Source organism: Sceloporus occidentalis, unplaced genomic scaffold, assembly GCF_023333645.1.
Source record: "Sceloporus occidentalis isolate IW3139 unplaced genomic scaffold, rSceOcc1.0.p SCAF_261, whole genome shotgun sequence".
Taxonomy (NCBI): domain Eukaryota; kingdom Metazoa; phylum Chordata; class Lepidosauria; order Squamata; family Phrynosomatidae; genus Sceloporus; species Sceloporus occidentalis.
In genome coordinates this window covers 76,334-99,654 of record NW_028317241.1, presented here as the reverse complement: position 1 = coordinate 99,654, position 23,321 = coordinate 76,334, and the positions used below count along the sequence as shown (strand labels likewise).

General features: G+C 42.7%; 1 protein-coding gene across 1 annotated transcript; it reads left to right on the top strand.

The window, feature by feature from the left end:
• The first annotated feature begins 3,066 nt into the window (after positions 1 to 3,066).
• On the top strand, positions 3,067 to 22,940 carry LOC149275861 (lysophospholipase-like protein 1). Its single transcript, XM_089504224.1, has 5 exons — positions 3,067 to 3,151; positions 8,258 to 8,357; positions 16,072 to 16,241; positions 22,048 to 22,163; positions 22,689 to 22,940. Exons 1-5 carry the CDS (start codon positions 3,067 to 3,069, stop codon positions 22,938 to 22,940), a joined length of 723 nt encoding a protein of 240 aa, XP_089360350.1.
• The last annotated feature ends 381 nt before the right edge of the window (positions 22,941 to 23,321 follow it).

Here is a 23,321-nt window from a genome sequence, read left to right as displayed (position 1 = left end):
TTTTTTTTTACAAAAAAAAAGTTAACAGTCATCAGCTTAAACATTAAACATTCTATTCATCAAGCAAAAAATTAAAGGTGAATTTCAAGGAACATGCAAGAGAATTATAAAACTGAAACCAAGATAGACAATCTGGCCCTTTCCACAGATCATGCATCACTCCCTTAGCCCCTATAGTGTACATCCCATCCCCTGTATTATCCCTACAGCTCATAAAATATCCTCACAGCCCATGTATTATTGTCCCCCATGCCCTGCAATATGCCCACATCCCCTGTATTGCTGCCCTAGACCCTATGATACCCCTCACCGATTGCTTGCCTTTTTTTTCCAGGAGGGGCAGCATTCAGTGGTGGTCCTCGCACAACGTTGTGGGAGTAAGCCGACACATTTGTGCTGCGCTTCTGTCCAGTTGCGGATCCAGAGCCTGATCTTGTGAGGTCACTCACACTAACACACACACCCAGACACTCACACTAACACAGACAACCAGACACTTGCACAGGCTGTACCCCCTATTGTCCACCCCCTGCCTTCATTAAAAATTAAGTACATGCGCTGTAACATGTACAGTTTTTGGAATCCGTTTTGTTGTACGGACGAGAATGCCTTGTTGATGTCAGAGGTCAGAGGAGAATGGGCAGATTGGTTTGAAATGATGATGATGATTTTCAGGGCCGTCCCAAGACAAAATGCCGCCTGGGGCGAAGTTTAAAATGCCGCCCCCCCCCCCATTATCTACCCTTCCTCTCCCTCCGTCCCCCCATTATCTACCCTTCCTCTCCCTCCCTCCCTATTATCTACCCGACACCACCCCCCTTGTACTTACCTTTCAGCACTCCTGTGGCGAGTCTCCCTGTTCGGTCTCGGTGCCGGCTTGTAATGCTGAGCCCCGGAAATGACGTCATCTTCCGGCGCTCAGCATGACAAGCCGGCACCGAGACCGAACATGGAGACTCGCCACAGAGGAGAGAGAGAGGGGCGCCGAGCGGGTACTGACAACTTGGTAAGCAGCGAAAACCACTCGGCGCCCCTCTCTCTCTCTCCCGCTTTAAAAAAAAAGGGCTTGGGGCGGCAAAGTAACGCCCCTTCAAAAGTGCCGCCTGGAGCAGTTGCCCCACTCGGCTCCATTGTCGGGCCGGCCCTGATGATGATGATAATTTTACAATATTTTTGAGGGCTTTTGATTTTTCTTTATGATTCTACTCAGAGTTACAGTTACGCCTAGGGTTGTTGCACTACTGCCCTAGAGTGCTGTCTCTATATATTGCCCTTAAAACATTTCCCCAGCCCTGACTACATTTGGGACGGCTACACCGTTTTCCCAATATAAAATACAACTATTTTTCCCCAAAATAGTTTTAAACAAGTCATACAGGGCTATAAATCATAGAACATAACATTAATATTTAAGAGCTTCTTGATCCAATGAGAAATCTCATTGCCTTTTGGAGTCAAGAAGGATTTTTTCCCCCTCCTAACCGGCAAAATTATAAAAATAGCTTAATTTGGTTTTTTTTTTATTTGCCTTCTTTTGGATCAAAAGCAGGAAGGACAGGTAGAACTTGATGGACGTACGTCTTTTTTTTTTCCAACCAATGTATACTACGTGCCCACTACGTGCTTAAGTCTTTGCAAAGCCTTCCCAACACACCCAACTTTTAGCTTTTTAGTCCAAAAATGAAGGCCCCCTAATCAGCTGTGTAAGCTCTTTTTTTCATTAATTTAGAACAGGTGAACAAAACAATGGCTCACTAGTAATCCTGAACTGGATTACTATTCATGTAGCTGCCAAGAATATATGGAGTAGAGCAAGAAGCCCGACAGTCTCTCCTAACGCTTCACCCCAGGAACCCAAAAACTAAACTTGTAACTTCTCCCTCAAAAAACTGTGCAATATTCCAAATGCTACATATTTACCATCCAATACCATTCTTGGGATTCTATCACAGGTATATTAGAATTTTTTTATATTTATATTTCATATTTATATATATTTTTTTTGTTTTGCCTAGAAAATGTTCATAGAAAATAGTAATTTTATTAGCTTATCAGAATGCATATACATATATATTTTCATAAAAACTAAAATTATACAAATCTCATACCACACTGATTAACATTTGTCAATTTTGTTCCAGTCTTATAAAAATTTGTTTTTGGTGCATTACACCAGAAAGAATAAAAAATAACACTGACGTCACGTGAAATGGGGGTTATGCTAACCGTACAATTCGTCTCAAAGAAATGGTTATTTTATTTGCGTTAACTGGCCGCACCAAAGATTGATCAGGGGGTTCATCTGTTATCAGATCTCAGCTCCCCTGAGGTTTATAGAGTCATCATCTGCTCAAAAGCCTGGATAAGAATCATGAGAGTTGCTGGAGATCAGCCTGCTGAATACGCATATTATTTTTATTTTGCCATAGCCTTGCACGAGGCACATAAATAGTTAAAACATTATTAAAGGGTGTAAAATGCCAAACTCCACGCTGTGATATAACAATCAGTCTGCTGTCTGATGCAGAAAATAATGAATAGCGGATGCGGCAATTATACCAACAGGTGCTATTAGAGCAATGGGGGGGTAGATAGTGAGCAAAAGCCCCGGCGCATACACAGGGTGAGGCAACAGTAGGTTTATAGTACTTATTGGATCATGGTATTTTATTCATTTTTATTTATTATATCTTTTACTTTATATGTATTGAGAGCGATGGCAGGTCCCAGGCATGTTGTGCCTAAGAGGCTAAAATGACCCAATCGCCACTGAGTACCTAATTTTACCCCCTCTGTGTTTTGTGGGGCACCAAAATCACTTGCCCCTTATTATGGATTTTTCATTTTTTACCAGGTATGTTTTTTCTATGAGGGAACAATGGAAAGGGAAATCATATATATTATTATGTTATTTAAACATTTGAATTATTGGGGGTCTGGGGAGCGCATAGGCAATAAGAGCGTAATCAGCACGCACGTCTAGGAACAGGTGGGACGCCGCCATCCAGAAGCGGAAGTAGCGCAATCGCGCTGTCCCCGCCCACTCCAGGAAGTCACCTGCCTGCCATGGCGGCTCCCGGTGTCCTGTCCAGGTGCATAGTGTCCCCGGCTGGGAAACACACGGCTTCGGTGATCTTCCTGCACGGATCAGGTGGATTCCGTCTTCTCTTTTGTGTGGTTCGTCCGCCAGGATGTGCGCAGTCGTTAGACGGCAGACGAGGGATAAGAACGTTCCACTGGGAACTACAAATCCCAGCATGCTCTGCCATCCGATGGTTTCGTTTGGCAGAGTATGAGTGTTACTGTATATACTGTCCGTGTGTTATATATAATATTTATAAAGCAATATTTACAGCATGTAATATATACAGTAATGTATGTAATATACAAATTATGGGTATATACATATATAATGTACACGCAGTATCGGTAGAATGCTAATTGACTTTCTACTGGGGTATTTTGGTTTGGGGTGACCAGATTTTCCCTATCTGCATTGCACGTGATTACTGAATAAAATCCAAGCTCGTTTTATAGATTGTGGGGTGTGAAGGTACACGCCAGCCATCATATACACTTTAATGCACATGGCGTGGAAGCAGCTTTAAGATAATGGGTGACATGCATAAAGTACTTTAATATACATTGATCGTTGGTGGGGCACTAAACCGTCCCTTTAAAAAGAATGCTGCCTTTTTTTTTGTAGCTTTAATCAGACAGCAATAAAGAGACCCCCGATGTCCCACGCAGCCTCTTCCACAAACAATTAAAGTATTTTAATATACATTCTTCAACCTGTAAAAGAAAAAATAGCCCGTTACCTTCAAGAGAAGCTGCAGTTTCACCCCCCTCTGTTGGCCTGCTTTTGCACCTATACACTTTCTTCAACTCCTTTTCTCTTTCTCTCCTCCTTTTCTATCTCTCTTCCTCCTCCTCCTTTTCGCTCGCTCTCTCTCTCTTCCTCCTCCTCCTTTTCTCTCTCTCTTCCTCCTCCTCCTTTTCTCTCTCTCTTCCTCCTCCTCCTTTTCTCTCTCTCTCTTCCTCCTTTTCTCTCTCTCTTCCTCCTCCTTTTCTCTCTCTTCCTCCTTTTCTCTCTCTCTCCCTCTCCCTCTCCCTCTCCCTACTCCTTTTCTCTCTCTCTTCCTCCTACTTTTTTCTCTCTCTCTCTTCCTCCTCCTTTTTTCTCTCTCTCTCTTCCTCCTTTTTTCTCTCTCTCTCTTCCTCCTCCTTTTTTCTCTCTTCCTCCTCCTTTTTTCTCTCTCTCTTCCTCCTCCTTTTCTCTCTCTCTCTTCCTCCTCCTTTTCTCTCTCTCGTCCTCCTTTTCTCTCTCTCTCTCTCTCTCTCTCTCTCTCTCTCTCTCTCTCTCTCTCTTCCTCCTCCTCCTCCTCCTTTTCTCTCTCTTTCTCTCTTCCTCCTCCTTCTTTTCTCTCTCTTCCTCCTCCTTTTCTCTCTCTCTCTCTTCCTCCTCCTCCTTCTCTCTCTCTCTCTCTCTCTCTTCCTCCTCCTCCTTTTCTCTCTCTCTCTCTCTCTCTCTTCCTCCTCCTCCTTTTCTCTCTCTCTCTCTCTTCCTCCTCCTTTTCTCTCTCTCTTCCTCCTCCTCCTTTTCTCTCTCTCTCTCTCTTCCTCCTCCTTTTCGCTCTCTCTCTTCCTCCTCCTCCTTTTCTCTCTCTCTTCCTCCTCCTCCTTTTCTCTCTCTCTCTCTCTTCCTCCTCCTCCTTTTCTCTCTCTCTCTCTTTCTCCTCCTCCTTTTCTCTCTCTCTCTTCCTCCTTCTCCTTTTCTCTCTCTCTCTTCCTCCTCCTTTTCTCTCTTCCGCCTCCTTTTCTCTCTCTTCCGCCTCCTTTTCTCTCTCTTCCGCCTCCTTTTCTCTCTCTCTCTCTCTCTTCCGCCTCCTTTTCTCTCTCTTCCGCCTCCTTTTCTCTCTCTTCCGCCTCCTTTTCTCTCTCTTCCTCCTCCTTTTCTCTCTATCTCTCCCTCTATCTCTCTCTCTTCCTCCTCCTTTTCTCTCTCTCTCTCTTCCTCCTCCTTTTCTCTCTATCTCTCTTCCTCCTCCTTTTCTCTCTCTCTCTCTTCCTCCTCCTTTTCTCTCTCTCTCAAGTATATAGTATATGCGACGGCTGGAGTGCCCCTTTAAATACAGTGAACTCACAGTTAACAAGCAAAGCGCCGTTAAAGTCCATTAGCACATTTGCTTCATTTTATGAGGCGATGTGAGTCTTTTTAAGTTCCCTAATTTGCGTTCTTACTAACCGTGAAACACTCTGGTCTGGGCGTCGGGTTGCATCTGCTGCGTCTTGTCAATTTCTGACCCGTGATTAATTTAGCGTTAGTCATGCTTGCGATGGTTCATGAACAGGCGGATACTTAGAATGATAGAAATTGTCTGATACACAATATCAGAATTAAGGATTACAGCATATAGAATAATGTTAGAACAAGAGGCCATAATCTAAAGGTTTAGATGTAATAGGGTAGTTGGTACGTGAAACAGCATCCCAGTAGAAGTGGTAAAGGTTATTACAGCAATTGAATTTAAACATGCATGGGGTAGGCATACAACTAGTTTTTGCATAACGTGTTCGCACAGCTGCATATAATTTATACGCGGTCTGTCTCTTATCTTACATCCTGCTGCTAGACGAACACTCTGACTCTTTACCATACAAGCTTGCGCTAAACAGTAGACTGGCTCGGTCTTAATCACTCAGCTGGACACTCTGATTTATGAAAGTCTCTATGGCGGAATGGATTTTATCACATAAGCAGGACTTCATTGGAATTGCCATAAAGAGGGGGTGTAGGGGGTGGTCTGCTGCAGTGTGTTTTCGGAAGTTATTCAATTGGTGGGGGGTGGATGTGTGACATCATACAAATAGCTATGATCTCACAATTTCTTTTTACCTCTGAGATGAATGATGAAGACGTTTCAGAGATTTGTCACTAAATCCTGGCAAGGATTACCCCAAATGCTTTAAATTCTGGTGTAATCTCTGTTTATACATTAAAAAAAAAACCCTCTAGAAAGTTGTTTTCTATTTCTTTCTTTCCCAGGACAGCAGAGCCGCTTTCACCCGTGAACTAATCCCCAAAACGAGAACACTCTCCTCTGCTCCGAAATAATTTGTTTACAGTTTTACTAAATGCGAGGAGAAGATTATATTGTATGTTTAATTTCACGGTCCCAGCCAAAGGCCCAAATAACCGCAACGATATTTTTCGTAATCAATTTTACGCTCTGTTCTCTGATTTCTAGTTGGCGCTTTATTTGTATAATTTGACTGTCAGTTTTCATCAGGCCTCGCATCGCTGGGTGGCTGCGAGATCCTATCTCTGCTCTCGGAATTTCAAAAGTCTGACAACTTAGACTTAGTTCTTTAGTATACAACATTGTTACGCTTGTTTGTTTACTTAAAAATAGTATACATTAACGTTTGGGGGTCACAACTTTGGATCAGAAATCCAGCGCAGACGGGGTTAATGTTGTAAATGACTATCTCCTCCATAAGCGTACAGAGGCCCTTTATTTTATTTTTTTATTATTTCAAATAAATACTTACAAAACCCTTGTGTATGTTACATAACTCCACGATACTAATACAATGGACAGTTACGGTTACATGAAACTGTATTTGTGTATATATCTCTTTCCATTTTAACTTCCCTGTCCCACCCCCAAGTTGCCATCACTTCCTTTATCACTTCCATCACTCTTGTGTTCCAATGGCCCTTTATCACTCCCATCACTCCTGTGTTCCAATGGCCCTTTATCACTCCCATCACTCCTGTGTTTCAATGGCCCTTTATCACTCCCATCACTCCTGTGTTCCAATGGCCCTTTATCACTCCCATCACTCCTGTGTTCCAATGGCCCTTTATCACTCCCATCACTCCTGTGTTCCAATGGGCCTTTATCACTCCCATCACTCCTGTGTTCCAATGGGCCTTTATCACTCCCATCACTCCTGTGTTCCAATGGCCCTTTATCACTCCTATCACTCCTGTGTTCCAATGGCACGTTGTGTTTGCTGATCCAAGTTTAAGTTTAAAAGGCTAATTGATGGTTAGAAAAATCTTTTGCAATTATGTTAGCACAGCAAGGAGAATTCTAAGTGATTCTAAAGTTTGTAACAGTAGCGTGTGTGTGTGCGTAATATATATATATATGTGTGTAGGCAAAGTCCAACCCCACTTTGGAAAACAGCACCACACACGTACCTGATCTACAACTCCAGCAGCAAATTGAGTGGCCGGTGGCCTTAAAGTGCTAGGGGGCCCTCGTTGTCCCTGTGACCCTGTGTGTTAGCCTGCCTTACCGATTTCTGTTAAAGTGTATTGAGGAATAGTTGACATGGTGTGCCTTTTATTTACCTATATTGTACAACATGTTTGAATCTCTTTCTGTACCTATCAAGGCGAAACAGAAATGCAGCAGTCAGTGACTGATAACGTGCCTTTATCACATCAAAACACCACGCTTCTGTGATTATTATTTAACAATTTATATTTTTTAACTAGCACATTTAGTTGTAAAACAAGTGTAAAAGTGATTTATTTTTTTTAATTTTTTTTTTATTTTAGAAAAAAAGGACTTTCTGACTTTTACTTCAAAAAGATGTGCCTCCATCTTGCGAGTGGCAAAAATCACTCGCAGTGGCGACTGTGACTGCTCTCCTGGGGTGGGTGTTCGGTGTCGCTGAATGCCTCACTATCACTCTTTTAAAACGGGTGTGTACGGCGTTGGCACCCTGGGGAGGTGCCAGACATGGCCCCTGATGCTGATCTCGGTGTTGCTAAATAACAGCAACACTGTTTGGGTGCAGAAAGCGAACGTAGATCATGACGGTCCTGGCACGTCAATTGTTGTTAACCGTTTGTTTTCACGTGACATGCTCGGACCGTCCGTTGTCATCAAGGTGTTAAGGTGCACCGTCCTGTGCTTCACAGTGGCAAATAAATAAAACACAAAAACAAATCCTACTCCATTTTGGAGACTATACAAAGTGTTCCCTCACTAGCCAACTGGCCAGCTAATCCAGTTCCCGGTCATAAACAGAGTAGTCACAGCAATATATATATACTAAGGCATCCGTTTATAGCAGACACGGAGCTACTATTAGTTTATTCTAATTTGTTTATTTTCTGGCAATTAAATTAAATTTTAGTATTTTTGATCACGTAACACCCATTATCTGCTTAACTTAAAATGCATGTTTTTAATTTACACTCAGTCTATAATTAATAGTCTTTGTGGTTTTTTAGGTGATTCAGGGCAAGGAATAAAATCATGGATCAGAGAAATCTTAAAGCAAGATCTAGCATTCAAACACATAAAGGTGATCTTCCCGACCGCTCCAGCACAGTAAGTTTCATTTTAGTAAAAGTTTTTTTTGTTTTTTTTTTTGTATTCTTTCGTAACCTTAAGTAAAAAAAAATAATAATGGCAATCACCGCACCCAAAAACACGTCTCTGAAGGACACATGGGCAGAATGGGGCAATTTCAGACCTGTCCTCAAGTCACATCCATATAATAACTATTCATTCTGCTGTGTTTAACCCCTTCATGACAAAGCCCGTACCTGTAGAGAGATGGCAGGCATCAAAGTGGGCTGGCAAGGGGGACAGGGGGCAATTGCACTCTGATTAGACTACTGCTTACATTTCTTGGGTGTTAATTTTAGTTATATTTTTTTCAACCTGTGTGAATTCAAACCAGATTAATAGAATTGCTGTCTTTATTTCAGTTATAATATTATGACACCAACGATACATAGTTAAGAAAAATACTTTTCTGAGATATGCACAATGAAAGGGTTAATTTCTGAATCGGTCCGATACTTGACGGGCTTGACCCGCGTCTGCGAACGTCTTCTCGTTGCTGTACGTTGTATTACTGTTAATCCTTGGATCGGACGAGCGTGATTCATTTATTTGCTTCTTCCAATAAATGAGAAAATGCAAACCAATATATTGGCCTTTCCAAGGCAGGCAGGAGTTTCTGATCTTAGCGAGTGTTTGGAAACGGGATCTGGTGCTTCCAGCTGCCGCCATCCGCACAGTAAATCCCGGCAGTGGTTGGAGCGAGTTTGGGATGCGGGCCACGGGCTTCCCTCCTGACTTTTATTGCTGGTAAAACTCAGAGGGCCGTAAAAGTGTGAATTCCAGGCCAAAACATGCCAGGAACTTGCAAATATTTTCGTAGCCAAATTCCAATTCCAATTACCAGCTAGAGAGATATTAATCACTCGATTTACTTTTAGCTGTTTTATCACTCGTATAAATATAAGACATAGAATGTGACGGCAGATCAGACCCGTTTATCTGATGCGAAGACTCAAACCTTAATCAGCCGTTGGTCTGCATGTTAAACCCCCTCTCTGTATTAGCCTCTACCACTTCTGATGGGTGGCTGCTCCATTTATTTACTTCCCTCTCTGTAAAGTAAAACTTTACATTACATCTAAGCTCTAGAGCATTAGAAACCCTTAAGGCTATCCCCAGTACAGGCTTTTTCTCAAGGTATGGATCCAGGGCCAGTAATGTCTGTTTTTTCAGGGCTCACTTGTCATTCATCTACATGGCATTTACCTTCATTTAGGGCGATCGCCCATGTGCACAAACTGCACGTTTTTATACATTTCAAAGTAATTTCTCTTGCAGAGAAAAATGAAATAAAATTTCCACAGCTGGTACAGTCAGTGACATCACGTAAGCCACAACGTTAACATCACAACGCATAGTAAATAGCAGACTGTTGGGCACCGCCAAGTCTTGGTGAAAAAAAACCTTCGTATTCTACAAATATTTGCCCGTTCCCGTCTTCTTTCCTGGCGAATATTTGTTCTTTTTTAAAAAAAATTTTTGCTGGTTAATACTGGGTTAACGCCTTAACAGTATGCAGCAGCTTTGGTGCCAGGATTTTAATCGTCCGTCAGAGCGACTCTATTGGTCGCTGACAGGGGCCTCCTCTGGCATCAACCAATGAAGGGCCCTTTGGCACCAGGATTTACATTTTAAAGGTCCGTAAGAGCGACTCTATTGGTTGCCGCCAGGGGCTCCTCTGGCATCAACCAATGAAGGGCAGCTGAGTGGTTTCCGTGGCCGATTGTGTGCAGAAGCCTTTTTACTGAATATAGACGCTCCGATTTCCAACACTTTGTCTTTGCATAAATAAACACATCACGTAACTATCACTTTAATTCAGGGGTTCTCAAACTGCGGCCCTCCAGCTGCTGCAGGAATACATCTCCCATACTCCTCAGCCAGCCCCTTAGCTGAAGGAGCATTATGGGAGATGTAGTCCTGCAGCAGCTGGAGGGCCGCAGTTTGAGAACCCCTGCTTTAATGAGACTGTTTTTACTATTTCACTATTCACTCCACATTCTCTACCAATAAACTGTGATCCAGGCCTGTAAGCCCCCGTTTTTCATTTGTGGTTTCTAGAAGAATTTTTGGGTATGCAGTTACTGGCTTGTAAGGAGATCCTTTTTTTTTTTTTCTTCTCCTTTTGATCCGTATCACCAATTGGATCTCTCACAAACCAAAAGAGTCTTCTTTCAGCAAAATATAGTACATTACTGTTTTTCTGGGAATGCTAAATGTTGTTGACGGACTAAAAATAGCATTATTAATGCACCTTGTTAAGCGTACTTGATATTACTAGACGTTTAGAATTTAAATGGACACAGAAGTGAGTTTTCTGAGCTGCAGGAATCATAAACCACTTGTCCTCACTGAACGGTCAAGGTAACATTATAAGTCAGTCGATTCCTTTACCAGAAAATAAACTGGGTTAAGTATTTTTAATCCATTCCGTAAATCATCAATACCATCTAGTGGCTAATCCAAAAACTGTTAACCTTTTAAGTGATGCCTAAAGTATGTTTTTTTTTGTTTTTTTCTACTCCCAAGATTTTCTTTCTATGAAAGAATACTGATTTTGTAAAATAATATTTATCTTAGCCATCTTAGAATTGTAACTATACTTTTTGCAGAGACACATACAACGGAACCTCCTAATACTCTCAGCCCAGTCCTAAAGAAACGATCAGTCCTCCCCATCATCAACATCTCGATATCACCCAAACTACAATGAAATCATCTCCACCCAAGCAGTCCCTCTCTTTCTGTCTCACTGGCCCGGAAATTGCTTGCGCTAAATAACTAAATGGAGCGGAATGTAGGCCAGCTCAGCCTTCTTGCTGAGATATCAGAAATCCAGCGCAGACAGGGTTAATGTTGTAAAAGACTGTTGTTGCTGGAAACAGCTGATTTTTAATAGAATCTCTTCATAGGCGTACAGAGGCCCTTTATCACTCCCATCACTCCTGTGTTCCAATGGTCCTTTATCACTCCCATCACTCCTGTGTTCCAACAGCCCTTTATCACTCCCATCACTCCTGTGTTCCAATGGCACTGTCACGTCCTCGGGTCCCGTTAGCCGCGGGCGGGGGTCTGCTCGCGGATCACGGGGACCCGATACTTCTCTCTCCGGTCCCGTGGTCGGCGAGCGGACGTCCGCTCGCGGCGCACGGGCACCCGAGAGACTTGCACGTTCTCTCCGTGCCGGCGGCGAACAGACCGACACGGGAGAAGGAAGGTCGGTTCCGGGAACTCCTCGACGGGCAGATCTAATGCTGCCCGTCAATGCAGGAGTTCCCAGAAGCGTTCCCTTACCTGTTGTCCGGCCGCCGGTTCGTCCACTAGGGGCGCAGCTACTCCTTCTGGCTGGAGGCGTGGACGTGATGGAGGTCTGGAGGCGTGGTCTTGACTCTGCTTGGAGGCGGGGTTTTCTGTTTGGCGCCAGATTTAAAAATCCTTGCTGAGCTTTCACAGGCACCCTGTTGTGGTCTGCTACCTGAGTATCTGAGATTTCTGCTGATTCCTGTTTTTGACCCTTGCCTGCCAGACCTCCCATTTGCCTAGTGATTCTGTGCCTTTGCCCGTGCTACCTGTGTACCGACCCGGCTTATCTGACTACCTGCTCCTGTGTACCGACCCGGCCTGTCTGATAATCTGCTCCTGTGTACCGACCCGGCTTGTCTGACTACCTGCTCCTGTGTACCGACCCGGCTTGCCTGTCTACCAGCTCCTGTGTACCTGTTTATCATACTCAGTACTTACCCGCTACCTGTGTTTACGGAGGCTGTCTCACTGTTGGGATCATCTAAGTCCTGGATTACTGCTGTTGGGGCTTCTCCCTATACAGCAGTTTTCTGGGCAGAATAACTCCTGCGGTGAGTACCTCTTGTGATACAGACGCGACATTACAACAGGGTCATGGATCCTACTGAGTTAAACAAGGTACTTTCGTCACATGGACAGATGTTGGACTCCCATGAAATCCGTTTTAAAGATACGCAAGACACCCTGGACCAAATGGCCAGAGCCATTCAAGTCTTGGTCACCAGATCAGACCCTAGGACCGGGAGTTCTGTTTCGACGCCCGGCCCCTCATCAGCACCCAATCCTTCTCTTCCGGCCGTGGCTTCTGGATCAACTTCCATGTCTGCTCCTGTTAAGCTTCCGGCTCCTGCCCGTTACAGTGGTGAACCTGAGTCCTGTTGTGGTTTTCTCAACCGGTGTTCAATTCAATTTGAGCTCACTCCTCACCAGTTTCCATCTGAGAAGGCCAAAGTGGGTTATCTTATTTCACTATTGTCCGGTAAAGCCTTAGCCTGGGCATCACCTTTGTGGGGAAAAGGACTCCCATTTGATTTACAACTGTGCTTCCTTCATTTTGGCGTTTCGGAAAACGCGGATCGTGAGAAACCCTTTTGTAATTATGTTAGCACAGCATGATGTTTTCACGGAAAACAAGGATCTTTTGGAACTTAAGTGTGTGTGTCCCCACGGAGACCCTTGATAAAAATGTTTGTTTTTTTAATGTGAATAAAATATTTTTTATTATTGATAAAAGACCTGTGAATATTGCTGGATATTTTGTTGCTGTTTGAATGCACCAGGGAACAGAACATTTAAAGCGGGAGTGCTGTGAATATGCGTTGATTGAGATATATATATATATATATATATATATATATATTTATTTATTTACACTTTGGGTTCTGTATTTTTTCTTGTTTTCAAATCACGGGCTACTCAAGCCGTATTAAGTCGTTCGATAATGTTTCTTTTTTTCCCGTTTCTTTTCTTTGTGCGAGGTCTGCTCCATGCATAAAACATTGCGAGAAATAATACCTGTGTTTTTGAGTGAAAAAAACCCACATATGGAAAATCACGTCTGAGCCCCCTGTACCTGATAAGCTCCGTGCGGTTCCACGTTGACATGAAACAGATGCTCGTGACTAATGCCTGCCACAGTTTGGTACCAGCACACAAATAAAGAAAAGTTTGTGAAGATACGGCTGCGTTTACTGCATGAAACTTAAACAATCAGAGGCTTATGAGGCTAGATTTATATTTCTGGACATTTTCTTCTGATTCGTTATTAGGTTTTACAAATATGCTTATTGTTGCAGAAGGTTTGATTCAACTCCTAGCATGCTTAGCAAGTCAAGTGGCCGGGGCACTGCACAGCATTCTTTTTATTTCTTTTAGCTGAATATGGACAATCCCCCCCCCCCCCAATCTACAGTACATTTTTTATGCCGATTGATATGGCAGCGGAATTCTGGTGGTCTGCAGCAGCTTAGCGATCAGTGAAAGTAACAGTGTTGCTTACATGCCATCTGTAACTTAAAAGGCCCTGCACAATGTTAGAATAATAAAGTCAATGCTTAGGATGAAGAAAAAGTCCTAAAAAAAATAAAACTATTTGATTTTGTGACGGTCCCAAAATATTGGAACGTCACCAGGCAGTGTTAAGAGGCACAGATGTCATTTATTAATGCGTTCTTCCTCTTACAGGCATTTAATGTGAAACTTCCTCTTACTCGAGCTCAAATTTAGGCAAATTAAAAGCTTTCTGTAAGGTTCTAAACGGGTCAAAGCTTTTTGCATGGATAGAGGATTCTAAGCTGATCGGGTTCATCCAGAGATTGATAAGCACATGAAATTGTTCCTTCTCTTCCAAGAGGCTGGTTAAGGATTTAAGAACCCTTTGTTTGTAACCCAAGACAAATGAACAACTTGGCACGCGATCCAGGCCATGTCACCGGAAAGATTTCGAGATATCTAATGCATTTGTTTTAATAGATGTTTCCTAAAACATTCCGGTTTCTTCCCCGATCAGAAACCTTATTCCCTTTTCAGCCGACGCGTCTGATCTTTCCACGTGTCTTCGTAGCTTGATTGCTAATCTTGTATCAAAGGTATGTATTCAGTAAGACAGTAATCCCAAATCAAAGTACCTTTACAAGTCTGTAGGCGGACATGCCTATTTGTTCTTTGTCCCGATGCTTTTTTGAGTGATCCTCCGTGACTAGTGTATCGGTCGCTGAAATGCAAAATATTCCTTTATACATCGCAAAGGAATAGAAAGAAAAAAAAAAAAGAATCAGATGTAAGCAGAGAAGAAACCTAAAAACATCACTTTTATCAGCAGGTAGGAGCTATTCGGCAAACATAGTCTGCTGAACTTCATTGGTCTTGTCTTAGATTCAGGAGCCATATGGCTATCCCATGTATGTTCAAATTCCCTCGCTGTATTGGCCACTAGCACTTTTGCTGGGTAGCTGTTCCATTCATCTACCACCTTATAATTGAAGACATTATCTCTGGCATTACATGTAAGCCTCTGACCCAACATTTCTTTTTCTTTTAAATATACTTCTGTTGTACCTCGTTCAATCGCTTTATGTATATGAAGGTTTTCTTCTCCTTTCCTTGTAGTGATGTATGTGAAGATCTTTGAGTGCCATTGGAGTGCAGGTTCATCTGCTCCCAATTCATTCTCCTATGTCAACTCGGTGGTCAGCAGGTGAACTGACTCATACCATCTATGCATTTGGCTAACATCCTATTATTATTTTGGTTTTAATTGAATTTTTTGTTACCCAACTCTTCCTTTTCGAAGAATTCGGCCCCATCACCAGAATGATATGGTGCGTTGGCACCACCAACGTCTTTGATCATCATGGTTGATGCTGTAGAAGCCTCGCCTGTACGGTACACAGACAGACACAGCGGTCTATTTTATTTATGACTCCTGGATCTATCCACCTCTTGCCTCCCCTGCGGAAGCCCATGGTTGACACATAAAGGCACTTCCATTTTCTGGGTTCACAAATGTTGAGGTTTTCAATATTTTGACAGTAACAAATGTCGGGGGATAGCCGGCGAGAAAGGTAGACCCAAGACCCTTGCCTAATGGAATAGCTGTGTTCAAATGCTGCTTCCAGAAAGCATTGTGCTCTAGTGGTCTTAACATTGATTAATTTATTACTTACAAATAATTACTTAATGTCATTCTATGACATTCTCATTACTATATGAAATACGAACATGACATAGCGTTTACATCAACTGGAAGGCATAGGTTTCTTAAAGTGGACATTTTCTTGAATCCAAACAGTCTATCTACACGATCTTACCCAAGCAGCATTAATTCTGGAAAATGTGGTTTTCAACCTCTTACGACCAGTAGAAATACTAACTAAAACCATAATACATAAAAAATGAAGCAAAAAGAACTTTTGTGTCAAATGCAAAGTTGTATGAGCAAAAACACCCCCAGACACAACCTGTATACACTAATCATATTCCCACGGAGGTGTCTCTTCTCCAGTGTAAGTAAGCACATAGTGGCGATCTTACAATTTCTGCAGTTGGTTTTCTTATCTGTCTCCAAACCCTTTCCAGTTCCATGATGGCTTGGAGCCTTAAACTTTACTGCATATTAAGTGTAGTCTTACCAAAGGTATATAAAGAGGCAATACTACATTTTCATCTTCTACACACTGGGGGTGCTGTATGTGAAGCCAGAGTATTGTCACATTTTGGCATTTTTCATCATGTGTGGAAGGATGTCTGATGCCATTTGCCACATAAACTTACGTGATTACATCATCATGTACAGATAATTAGAGCACAGAAATTAGGTTGGCTGCTCTCATATAAGGTAAATTTCTAACCTTTTTAAGTCTTAAGATTGTTGTTGTATTTTGTTTCCCAGACCATATTCACCGATGCTGGGAGAAATGTCCAACGTCTGGTTTGACCGATATAAAATCTCAATGGAGTGCTGTGAAAATCTTGATTCCGTTGACTCGATGTGCCATGTCCTCACGAACTTAATCCAGGAAGAAGTTAAATCTGGAATAAGCAAGAACAGAATCATTTTAGGTAAGTTGTCAGTGTATTAAGAATACTTTTCCCTTAGCAGGGAAGACTTGGCCAACTACAGACCAGTAAGCAACCTAGTTGTTGGGAAATTAATGGGAATCGTGCTATAGGAAGATGTTAAGTATCTGGATCTAAATGTTTTGCAAGATCAGAAACAGCATGGCATATACTGCAGGGAGATCTTGTTTTAGTTTATTTTAGATCAGTGAGGACCAGTATATATAGAATAACTGGATTTCAGTGACGCATTTGAAAATGTCCTTAATAGGCGACTTATAAATAAATTGCACTATTTGGCTTTGGATGTTAAAATAGTTTATTTGATAAGACAATGGTTGAGGTTGTAGTTAATTGTGTATATTCAGAGGACGGACTTCTTACTAGTGATGTTCCTCAGGGAGGAGAACTGGGACCAATACTTTTTAATACTTTCATACGAGATATTGCAAACGGTCTTAATGGCTGCAACAGGGTAGACATTCTTGGTGGAACAACTCAAAAGTGACTTAAGTAAATTTGAAAAATGGTTGAGAGTGTGGCATCTGCAGTTTAATGTTGATCAATAAATGATCATGATAAAATAATGACGACAGAAGAGATGGATTTCGGATTGTTGGATTGTATAGCGAGAGGCATTAGTAGAAGGAAGAGGGAGATGGTTCTGCCGCTTTACAGATGTCTGGTCAGACCTCACCAGAGTATTGCGTATAGTTCTGGAGAGCCGATTTCCAGAATTATATCGATACGTCGGAGGCTATTTAGAGGAGAATGGTTTCCATGCTTAAAATGTATCAGGAAGGACTAAGGGATCTCAATATGAAGAGAGCGGGAGTCTTTAAATCAGGATAAATGGACAGACTAGATGGCCACATGGCTCTTATCTGTCTTTAAATCCCATGTTTCTAGGTGAGAATATCACGTGTAGGTAGATGTGTTCAGCCGAACACATCTCCTGCAAGGCATGTAGTTGGGGAGGTGAAAAGGGGCCAATACAAATGGGTAAAAAGTGCGAGTGATGGCTGGAGTGACCCTCAATGTTTTGTGAAGAGTACAATATAAATATAACCAAGCAGTGGCGTCGCTACAGGGGGGCAATTGCCCCCCCTAGGTTAATCCTTGCCCCCCTGCCGAATTTGGAATAAAGTCGCAATGCGACTTTAAATCCCGTCTTTTTTTTTATTTTATTTTTTTTTCTTTTAATGCGGAGGAGAGAGAGGGTGCGGCCCGCGTATGATCGGCAGCCAGGGCAACCGATCTTACGCGGGCCGCACCTCGAGCCAGGCTACTTACCTGTGGGAGGGTCTTCTGTACTGCATAGAGGAAGCGGAACCCAGCAGAATTCACGTGACATCAGGGAATTAATCTGTGAATGAATGAGTATATGAATGATTGAGTGTGTGTGTAAGTGCTGGAACCTAGGCATGATGGGACTGTGATTGCTGTTAGCAATCACACTCCTATCATGCCAAGTCAGTCAGTACATGCTGAAACCTAGCTAGCTGCCCCCCTTGTGTATTGATGCTGCCAGCAGGATGGGGTCTACACATCACTTACAGCCACCCTGTACCAGCATGTACTGGCTGACTTGGCATGATAGGAGTGTGATTGCTAACAGCAATCACAGTCCCATCATGCCTAGGTTCCAGCATTTACTGGTTGGATGTGTAAGTGCTGGAACCTAGGCATGATGGGACTTTGATTGCTGTTAGCAATCACACTCCTATCATGCCAAGTCAGCCAGTACATGCTGAAACCTAGCTAGCTGCCCCCCTTGTGTATTGATGCTGCCAGCAGTGTGGGGTCTACACATCACTTACAGCCACCCTGTACCAGCATGTACTGGCTGACCTGGCATGATAGGAGTGTGATTGCTAACAGCAATCACAGCAAGCACAGTCCCATCATGCCTAGGTACCAGCATTTACTGGTTGCCTGGGTATGATAGGAGTGTGATTGCTGTGTGGGAAGGTGATCTATGCCTGTAATTTAGGGGGTTTTAAATATACCTTTTAATGACGTGTTTTTATGTGAATTCCAATTGATCTATACCTGCAAAGCTGGTTTTCCATACATTATTTATGTATACCTGCACATACAGTGTTTGTATGTCTTATTCAGTTGATTAATACCTGCAATGCTGTTTCCATGTACCGTATTTGCTCGATTATAAGACGAGGTTTTTTTCAGAGCAAATGCTCTGAAAAATACCCCTCGTCTTCTGATCGGGGTCGTCTTCTAATCAGACCTCAAATAGAGTCTGATTAGGAGACTAAGATCCAGATCCCCCGCACCGCTGCAGGGGACCTGGATCCTCCTGTCTCACCCCCCCCCCCCATCATACACACTTACCGGTGCTTCCTGCTGTATTGCCGGGGCAGCGGGTTGACGTCTACGCGATCCGCGTAGACAACGTCCGCTGCAGCCGGAAGGAGGTGTGGCTAGCAGCGGGGGTTGTCTGCGTCCGTCGCGTAGACCTTCCCCGACTGTCAGAGATCTCTGATCTCTGACAGCCGGGGAAAGTATACGCGACGGACGCATACAAACCCCCGCTGCCAACTCCACCTCCTTCCGGCTGCAGCAGAAGGCGACGTCAACCCGCTGCCCCGGCTGGAAGCACCGGTAAGAGAGGGCTGAGAGGGGAGAGAGGAGAGGGGAGGGGAGGGGGGGGAGAGAGTGTGTGTGTGTGTGTTAGTTAAATGGGGGCATAGGGCATTTCTGGAGTGGCGTTAAGGGGGCATTTAATAGAGCACTCTGCCTCCTGAAATGCCTTATACCTCCCTATATGCCACTCTGCCCCATAATATGCCTTTTAACCCCCTAAATGCCAGAGTGGCATATAGGGGTATAAGGCATTTCTGGAGGCAGAGTGCTCTATACAATGCCTTTTAACTCCCTTAATGCCACTCTGCCTCCTGAAATGCCTTATACCTCCCTATATGCCACTCTGCCCCATAATATGCATTTTAACCCCCTAAATGCCAGAATGGGATATAGGGGTATAAGGCATTTCTGGAGGCAGAGTGGCATATAGGGGGTCAAAAGGCATACCATGGGGCACAGTGGCATATAGAGGGTTAAAAGGCATATCATGGGCCACAGTGCCATATTGGTGTGGCAAGCCTGGGGGCAGATGTGCGTAACTGGGGGACAGGCTGGAAAATACAAGAAATAAAAACAAAAAAAATATTTTTCTCAATCATAGCTTTTATTAAAAAAAATAGTTTACATGAATTAACATTTACTGGTAAAACTTTTTTCCTTTAGGGTCGTCTTATATTCAGGCTTTTTCTTTTTTCCTAAGTTAATATTCAGATTTTGGGGGGTCGTCTTATAATCGAGCAAATACGGTATTTATTTGATCTATACCTGCAATGCTACTTTCCATATACTATTGTATACCTGCAAATACAGGATTTGTATGTCTGATTCTGTTTATTTGATATATACCTTCAGTGCTGAGATCACAAGTGAATTTCAGTTGATCTATACATGCAAAGCTTGGTTTGTGTGTTAATGTGTTGATCTATACCTGCTATCGGCAACTGGGGCTAATATATATATGGGCAGCAGGGGCATCAATACACAAGGGGCAAAAACACTAAGGGGGGTATAAACGACAATGCAGTGTGAAAAATCCATCCTGATGTAGACGTCTGTGACGTAGATTGTGTCCTGCTGTTTGTGTAATTTTGGTTATCAGTGTAGCGGAGCCTGTCCTCGGGTGTGTGTTTGGGTGTTGGTGTGGCAGAGCCTGTCCTGGTGTGTGTTCGGTTGTCAGTGTGGCAGAGCCTGTCCTAGGGGGTGTGTTTGGGTGTCAGTGTGTCAGAGCCTGTCCTGGTGTGTGTGTGTGTGTTTGGATGTGGGTGTGGCAGAGCCTGTCGTGATGTATGTGGGTGTCTGTGTGGCAGAGCCTGTCCTGGTGTGTGTGTGTTTGGTTGTCGGTGTGGCAGAGCCTGTCCTGGTGTGTGTGTCTGGGTGTCGTTGTGACAAAGCCTGTGTTGGTGTGTGTGTTTGGTCATCTGTTTCCTGGCACTTAACTTACAGTGGAATTATTTAATTTATCCAGCGATAAAATGCCCTCCTGAAGCTGTAGTGACTTCAGGGGACAAAACGTTCAAGGCCCTGAAATCATTTAGTTGAAAAGTTATTTATTGTGTTATAATACCGTATTTGCTCGATTATGACGACCCCCCAAATCTGAATATTAATTTAGGAAAAAAAGAAAAAACCTGCTCTGAAAAAAACCTTGTCTTATAATCGAGCAAATACGGTATTTATTTCAAGGATTAGTCACACTCAGTTGTGGCTTCAGGCTTCCCATGTTGAATGATCAAGTATTATTTTAGCCCGATAACAAAAGTATAATTCCATAGCACATTACTTTTGGAAATTATGAATGCCCCCCCAGTTTGACTGTAGTATCTTGTGTGCCCCCCCTATATATTGTTTCTAGAGTCGCCACTGTAACCAAGTGTCTTGGTTTAAAATCCTTGTTTGGTCGATTTTTGCCATATATTTTTAAGTTGTACCCCATAGTTGAAGGAAGCCTTATCCAGTCTGATTGGAATGAGCTCATTCTGACTACCAGCGAGATTATGTCATCGATGAAGCCGGAGGTGGGGGGGAGACAACTTTGTCCAGTGCCAAGATATTACCTTTCCTTTCCTTTTGTAAGACATTACAAAATACCAAACAATAACTCTCAAGGATGTTGTCATTATTTAGATTTTTTTGTTAGAAATGCAAGGGAAGATACATATTCTTTTGAGCACACTCGAAGAAAAAGCCAGCAATCCTTTTAAAGCATGTGTTTTACGCATCACATCAAGCTAGACACTGAAATACTGTCTCGGTGAATCATAGCATTTTGTTGTAAGCTATAACTATTCACCCTCTCCGAACAATTTACTACAATTTTTACCTTGGGACTATAATGTTATTGAGTGATACACTGCAGGCTTTTCCACGGAAAATTACGTTCAAAGAGGTAGCCGTATGTATCAAGGTTTTTTTCCTCTCCTTTTGTAGTGTTAACCACATAAAACGAATGATTACCTAATATTCTACTCTGGTGGTGACTGCATGGTAAAAAAATATCGCTAGTGAGTCATTACTCTTTTATTTGCCAGATCGTGACTAACGGGATGTAAAAATGTAGCTTGGGTTTTCTAAGAAGCAATAATGAGATTTCGGTGGCTATATTATTTGGAGGTCGTTCTGCAGAAGAGGTGTATGAAATGTGCATGGCTGCGGTGAACATGAATCGAGGAGAAAAGTATAGCTCTCAATGTATAACCCAAAGAATAAACTGAAAATTCTATAGATTGAATGAAAACAAAACCTGGGGGAGAGGGGACAGAATGCCCATTTGAGTAATAAAGCACCCCGGTGTCCTGCTGCACAGTGAGCCAGTTACAAGGGAGATCATGGATCACCCCAAACAACCTATTTACTCTATGGAGACTGTGCCAATTCAGAACAGCCTCCATAGACTTTCAGACATGGCGTAGCGGGTTATGATGACATATCCTGGCCCTCCTTTTCTTAAAGGTGCGTAGTGTGTTTAATTGTACCTGAGAATCCTACAATAGAGAGGGAGGTAAATACACGCTTTATAGTGAGTAGGGGCAACATTTTGCCTGGTTTCAGTAACTGATAATTTGACTTGTATATGAGGAAAGGGGGAAAAGCACTTTGTTAATGTATGGTGTCTGTAGACACATTTTCAGAGGTTGACTTGGTAGTTGGTCATGCCATGTTTGAGGGGCTGTGTGGAAGCAACTGTTCTTGTGTTTCATTTTTGCAGGTGGTTTCTCGATGGGGGGAGCCATGGCGATGCATTTAGCTTACAGATACCACAGGGACTTGGCGGGAGTATTTGCTCTTTCTAGTTTTCTCAATAAAGATTCCGAGGTTTATCAGGTAATGTGACTAAGTTGGTTCAAGAGCTGTTCAGCCCTTCGCTGGTGTAGTCTTAGAATGTCAGCCATCACGGTCCAGAATTGCCGTTGTATCATGAATTGAAATAATCATGCACTTACGTAGAAGGTTTTCCAGTGCAACTGTAGTCATTCTAGACAACCGGACCGGAATCTTGTATAAGCCCACTTGACGTGTACCAAAGGTGCTACAATTTAATTAGGGGTTCCTCAGGGGACAACCGGGCATGTGCTCAATGTTAACTCCACCACACTCTATGACCTTGGATGTTTTACAATGCTCTACTCATTTTCAAACGATTTCCACCGTTCTGCTCATGTCCTGCCCATGTTCCTTGCAACAAAGTATTTTACATTTGTTACAAGTTTTGTGGAATGTGCATTTGGCCCTGAAAAACCCTTCTAACCCTAGAATGTGTAGTCTGTGTTAATTCTTAAAACGATGTTTGTTGTCACATATCTTCTTCTATCTATTATGACACGTTGGTTTTCTTATTTCTTCATTTAGAAAATTAAAGAAGCTAAATGTAGACCACCTGAATTATTCCAATGCCACGGACGCGCCGATACACTTGTTTTGCATAAATGGGGAGAAGAGACCAACGCAATCTTAAAATCTGTTGGTGTGGCAACTGCATTCCATAGTTTTCCAAACCTGTACCATGAGCTTAACCTGCAAGAACTGGAGATGTTAAGGACTTGGATTTTAACAAAGCTGCCTGAAGAAGCCACAGCATCTCAGGACCCCAAAACAGCATAAATAAACATCTGTTACCAAAAACAATTGCTTTTTTGTTTTGTTTTTCTTTGAGACCACTTGCTTTTAAAGTCAACATATTGGTGCAGAGTCAGGTGTCTCAGGTGCCGTGATTTTAAATTAAACTTTAACCCAACATACTCAAACTCCGCCATTTACTTCCAGTCTGTTTTTGTCTTATAGAATTTTGGTTTTGAAGCAATTGAGTTTTAGGAATCCTGCAGACATCGAGTTTTAAACACCATTAAGGCAGTTAGTTACATGATCGTCTGGGTGTCATTGGAAGGGGGTATTGACGACGAAAGGCTGAATTTATTTTGTGAAGTGAGGTAGTGTAAATTGAGAACAGAAGGGGCCCTAGAACTGAGCCTTGGGGTACAAGAA